Source organism: Embiotoca jacksoni, unplaced genomic scaffold (genome assembly GCF_022577435.1).
Source record: "Embiotoca jacksoni isolate LCO1_2020_lvr unplaced genomic scaffold, fEmbJac1.0.p SCAF_67, whole genome shotgun sequence".
NCBI classification, from domain to species: domain Eukaryota; kingdom Metazoa; phylum Chordata; class Actinopteri; family Embiotocidae; genus Embiotoca; species Embiotoca jacksoni.
In genome coordinates, this window is record NW_027185422.1 from 1,419,217 (window position 1) to 1,425,458 (window position 6,242).

General features: G+C 40.9%; 1 protein-coding gene across 1 annotated transcript; it reads left to right on the forward strand.

Moving 5' to 3' along the window:
- The first annotated feature begins 295 nt into the window (after window positions 1-295).
- Window positions 296-2,916, forward strand: LOC138214079 (tripartite motif-containing protein 16-like). Its single transcript, XM_069175447.1, has one exon. It carries the CDS (start codon window positions 296-298, stop codon window positions 1,991-1,993), a length of 1,698 nt encoding a protein of 565 aa, XP_069031548.1. The 3' UTR covers window positions 1,994-2,916.
- Window positions 2,917-6,242: the final 3,326 nt, after the last annotated feature.

Sequence of the window (6,242 nt, forward strand, 5' to 3'; positions counted from 1 at the left end):
AGAGGGCGTCTCAGTTTGTGGGGAAACTTCAACTTAGTCATGAATCACAGCCGAGACGACGAGTTTGAGGAGGAATAAAAAAAACTGCTCTCAAACTCAGCAGCTGCAGTCTGTCACGTTTCCTTGTTCCCTCCATCAGATCTGCAGTTGGAAGATGGGCGGAGCCAACGTGGGTGGAGTCTAAGAGCTGACGTCCTCATTGGCTGCAGAGTCACATGATATTTAAATCAGAGCTGAAACTAGTTTTATCTTTGAGGAAGTGAAACTCACACAGTCACTGCTGCTGAGAGGTGAAATGGAGCAGAAAGGAGTTCAGTTGGACCGAGAAACCTTCTCTTGTTGCATCTGTCTGGATCTACTGAAGGATCCGGTGACTCTTCCATGTGGACACAACTACTGCATGGAGTGTATTAAAGTCCACTGGGACGGACAGGACGGGACAGGAGTCTACAGCTGTCCTCAGTGCATGAAGAAGTTCTCACCAAGGCCTTTACTGGACAAAAACACCATGTTGGCAGCTTTAGTGGAGGAGCTGAAGAAGACTGGACTCCAAGCTGCTCCTGCTGATCACTGCTATGCTGGACCTGAAGATGTGGCCTGTGATGTCTGCACTGGGAGAAAACTGAAAGCTGTCAAGTCCTGTTTAGTCTGTCTGGTTTCTTATTGTGAGAAACACCTTCAGCGTCATTATGATGTCGCTCCATTAAAGAAACACAAGCTGGTGAACCCCTCCAAGAAGCTCCAGGAGAACATCTGCTCTCTTCACGACGAGGTGATGAAGATGTTCTGCCGCACCGATCGTCAGATTATCTGTTCTCTCTGCTCTGTGGAGGAACATAAAGACCACGACACCGTCTCAGCTGCAGCAGAAAGGACCGAGAGGCAGAGAGAGCTCGAGGGGAGTCGAGGAAACGTCCAGCAGAAAATCCAGGACAGACAGAAAGATGTGAAGCTGCTTCAGCAGGAGGTGGAGGACATCAATCAGTCTGCTGAGAAAACACTGGAGGGCAACGAGAAGCTCTTCACCCAGGTGATGCGTCTCCTCAAGAAAAGAAGCCGCGATGTGAAGCAGGAGGTCAGATCCCAGCAGGAAACCCAAGTGAGTCGAGTCAAAGAGCTTCAGGAGAAGCTGGAGCAGGAGATCGCTGAGCTGAAGAGGAAAGACGCCGAGCTGGAGCAGCTCTCACACACAGAGGATCACAACGAGTTCCTGCACAACTACCCCTCAGTGTCAGCACTCAGTGAGCCTACAGACTCATCCAGCATCCATATCCGTCCTCTCACCTACTTTCAGGATGTGACAGCAGCTGTGTCAGAGGTCAGAGATAAACTACAGCAAGTTCTGGATGAAGAATGGAAGAAGATCTCAGTGTCAGTGAAGGAAGTGGACGTTTTACTGTCACAACCAGAACCAAAGACCAGAGCCGGATTCTTAAGATATTCACAAGAAATCACACTGGATCCAAACACAGTAAACAGACAGATGTTATTATCTGATGGGAACAGAAAAGTAACAGTAATGGATCAGAATCAGTCTTATTCTGATCATCCAGACAGATTCAGTAGATGTTATCAGGTCCTGAGTAGAGAGAGTCTGACTGGACGTTGTTACTTTGAGGTGGAGATGAGAGGAAGAAGAGTTCATGTAGCAGTCGCATACAAGAATATCAACAGAACAGGGAGCGGGAAGGAAAGTGGATTTGGACGTAATAACAAATCTTGGTCATTAAATTGTTCCAAGAACAGGTTTTGGTTCAACAACATTGAAACTCCCGTCTCAGGTCCTCCATCCTCCAGAGTGGGGGTGTACCTGGATCACAGTGCAGGTACTCTGTCCTTCTACAGCGTCTCTGAGACCATGACTCTCCTCCACAGAGTCCAGACCACGTTCACTCAGCCGCTCCACGTTGGGTTGGGGTTCGGGTTCAGGTTAGGGTTCGGGTTAGGGTTTGTCTCCGTTGGAGACTCTGCTGAGTTTTGTAAACTGAAATAAACTGAAGTCTTTCAGGTTTCAGTGGGTTTAAACCTGCATTTTCATTTTCCATTTCATTTTCTCTCCATCATTGAGGCGTTTCTGCTCTGAACAAAGATCTGCTGTCAATCAAGCATTATGGGCGTCACCTGGACGTCTTCTTGATAGTTGTTATCTTCATGTTAATATGTTTTATTATTGTTTTTAAACTCTTTTCACACCGTTCCTGTAGTGAAAACCACGTATCTCTAAATTTGGTGAAGTTGAATTTTGAATTATTTTCTGATCATTTAAAGTGATTTAAATGTTCTTTTATGGACTGAGATGATTCTCCTGCTAAATTAACTATTTTAAAAACCTGACAAAGCTGAAAAGGTGTTTATTTCTTAGATACGTGGTTCTCACAGGACAGCAACGCTCCAAATATGTGATGATCTGGTTCAATATGACGCTTTACAAATCAACAATATATAAAGTAGTTGAAATGAGCAAAACCTTCAGTGACTATGACGGTAAAATTCACTTTAATCCAGCAGCAATATGAATCTACAAACATCATATATATTATAGGAAAACACTAACAGGGAACATTTTCTGCTTCGTGTGTACTTTTACTTTTTGTGTTTTCAGTGTATTTCTGCTGACGATACTTTTACTTCAACAAGGTTTTGAATGCAGGACTTCTAGTATTTTCAGTCTGGTATCAGAACTTTTTCTGAAATAAAGGAGCTGAATTCTTTCACTGCTTCATATATAGTAATATAGATTGTTCAGAGGGAACAAAGCAGCACTTTTACTTTAATACTTTCACTAAATGTTGCTGCTAACGCTTCTGTACTTTTACCTGATTAAGCTGCTTAATTAAGGACTTTGACTTGTAATGGAGTATCTTTGTTTTCTTTGCTGAATTTGTACTTTTACTTCAATAAATGTTCTGAATACTTCATCCACCATTTGTCTGAGTTGAATTTGAAACTAGATTAGATGTTCACACGGGGAACACGTCTGCACTACATTTAACTATAGTATGGAGGAATCTAGCAGGGATGTGTGAGTGGGATGTAGAAGATGAAACATCGGTGGGTGGTGGCCATTTTCCAATATGTTGTAAAGTATCATTACAAAGGAGGAAGCAGGAGATATAGTGGGTAAGTTGGTCTTTAAAACATATATATATATGAGAGAGAAATGGATCAAATACATTTAAATGATGAAATTGAAGAGATTGATAGAAAATTAATATTTACAGTGCTGGAAGCTGCAAATCCAACAAGTGCTAAAGGTGAAGGAAGGATGAAGAGAAAGGCTGCCCCCTGGTGGACAGATGAGTGTTGGAGAGCAGCGACAGAAAGAAACAAAGCTCTCTTAGGTTATGAAGAAAAATCACATCACTTCCAGAATTTAATACAATACGAACAAGCAGAAACGAGAGTTCATAAAAAATCATTCTGAAAGCAAAGAGGGAAATCTGGAAGAGTTATTGGATCAGATTTGGGGGATGATTAGAAGCAGGAGAGGAATTAGAAGAGTACGGCAGGTTAGTTAAGATTATAAGATTATGGAAATAATGATTACAGACAGATTCACATTTTATTTTGAAACCAGGGAGAATGATACCAACTCATCAAAGTGGATTTCAGAAAGGTAGAGGAACTATGGACCCAGTTATTTGTTTAGAAACAGAAATTTAAAAAGAGCTCAAGTGAATAAGGAGTCAGTGATGTGTTTTTTGATGTGGAAAAGGCATCATGATTTGGTTTGGAAGGAGGGATTGTTGATGAAATTAAATATGATAGGAATATGTGTCAGAACATGTCATCGGATTAAAGAGATAAATGATGTTTCCTCTCAAGTTCAGGGTGATGTTGGACGATCCCTTTTTGCTGATGATGGAGCACCGTGGAAGAACACGAAGCACATTAAAGATGCTGTAAAGTAGAAATGAAAATGAGTTTTAAGTTTATCACACCACAGAAGTATGGGCTGTTAACTACCCATCCAAATTTGAATGGAAAAAAACACCGACAAGTTTGTTAAATTAGGGTTTGAAATGGTGAGAAAATCATCAGTCTTCTCTGCCCTGAGACTGAGGGGGCGTGTCCTGAAGGAGCTGAAGCTCCGCCCCCTCACTGGAAGGTGTTCAGCGTTCTGCAGGACAGTCCTCTGGCTGCAGTTCTTTTCCCCACTAAGCGGTCCGTCTGACATCCAACCTCTCGGTGACTTTATGCATGATGTCCCACTGGTCCTCTGTCTCTCTGGTGGACGGAGCAGCCTGCTTTAAGAAAACACAATAGAATCAGAATTTATTTGTCCAATGAGTGAAACATACAGATGCAATCAAATCCAGCTTGTCCCCCTGAGCTGTAACACAGGAAGTAAAACTGGACACCAGAGACAGCAGACAGTGAGTCTCCAACTACAGTGGTGTGAAAAAGTGTTTGCCTCCTTCCTGATTTCCAATTTTTTTGCATGTCTGTCACACTTAAATGTTTCAGATCATCAAACAAATTTAAATATTAGTCAAAGATAACACAAGTAAACACAAAATACAGTTTTTAAATGAAGGTTTTTATTATTAAGGGAGAAAAGAAATCCAAACCCACATGGCCCTGTGTGAAAAAGTGAAGTAGACCAAAAGATCCTCAAAAGATAGACATCATGTCGAGATCCAAAGAAATTCAGGAACAAATGAGAAAGAAAGTAATTGAGATCTATCAGTCTGGAAAAGGTTCTAAAGCCATTTCTAAAGCTTTGGGACTCCAGAGAACCACAGTGAGAACCATTATCCACAAATGGAGAAAACATGGAACAACGGTGAACCTTCCCAGGAGCGGCCGGCCGACCAAAATTACCCCGAGAGAGCAGCGACGACTCATCAGAGAGGTCACAAAAGACCCCACGACAACATCCAAAGAACTGCAGGCCTCACTTGCCTCAGTTCAGGTCAGTGTTCATGACTCCACCAGAAGAAAGAGACTCGGCAGAAATGGCTGCATGGCAGAGTTCCAAGACCAAAACCACCGCTGAGCAAAAAGAACATAAAGACTCGTCTGATTTTTGCCAGAAAACATCTTGATGATCCTCAAGACTTTTGGGAAAATACTCTGTGGACTGACAAGACAAAAGTTGAACTTTTTGGAAGGTGTGTGTCCCGTTACATCTGGTGTAAAAGTAACACCGCATTTCAGAACAAGAACATCATACCAACAGTAAAATATGGTGGTGGTAGTGTGATGGTCTGGGGCTGTTTTACTGCTTCAGGACCTGGAAGACTTGCTGTGATAAATGGAACCATGAATTCTACTGTCTACCAAAACATCCTGAAGGAGAACGTCCGACCATCTGTTTGTGACCTCAAGCTGAAGCCAACTTGGGTTCTGCAGCAGGACGATGATCCAAAACACACCAGCAAGTCCACCTCTGAATGGCTGAAGAAAAACAAAATGAAGACTTTGGAGTGGCCTCGTCAAAGTCCTGACCTGAATCCTATTGAGATGCTGTGACATGACCTTAAAAAGGAGGTTGGTGCTGGAAAACCCTCCAATGTGGCTGAATTACAACAACTCTGTGAAGATGAGTCGGCCAAAATTCCTCCACAGCTGGAAAAGACTCATTGGAAGTTATCGCAAACACTTGATTGCAGTTGTTGCTGCTAAGGGTGGCCCAACCAGTTATTAGGTTTAGAGGGAAACACTTTTTCACACAGGGCCATGTGGGTTTGGATTGTTTTTCTCCCTTAATAATAAAAACCTTCATTTAAAAACTGCATTTTGTGTTTACTTGTTATCTTTGACTAATATTTAAATTTGTTTGATGATCTGAAACATTTAAGTGACAAACATGCAAAACAATAAGAAATCAGGAAGGAGACAAACACTTTTTCACACCACTGTACTTCTAACGACCTGCATTACAATAGTGGAGATAATAAGAGAGGAGGAGTTGATTTAGTTCTGTAACGACTGCAACATGAACAACGCTGGATTATATCACGTTAATTAATTATATCACATGCTAATTAATTATATCACATGATAATTAATTATATCACATGATAATTAATTATATCACATGTTAATTAATTACATGTTAATTAATTATATCACATGTTAATTAATTACATGTTAATTAATTATATCACATGTTAATTAATTATATCACATGATAATTAATTATATCACATGTTAATTAATTACATGTTAATTAATTATATCACATGTTAATTAATTATATCACATGTTAATTAATTACATTACATGTTAATTAATTA

Coding starts and splice junctions, on each gene's coding strand:
- LOC138214079 (XM_069175447.1), top strand. CDS start 296: ATGGAGCAGAAAGGAGTTCAGTTGGACCGAGAAACCTTCTCTTGTTGC.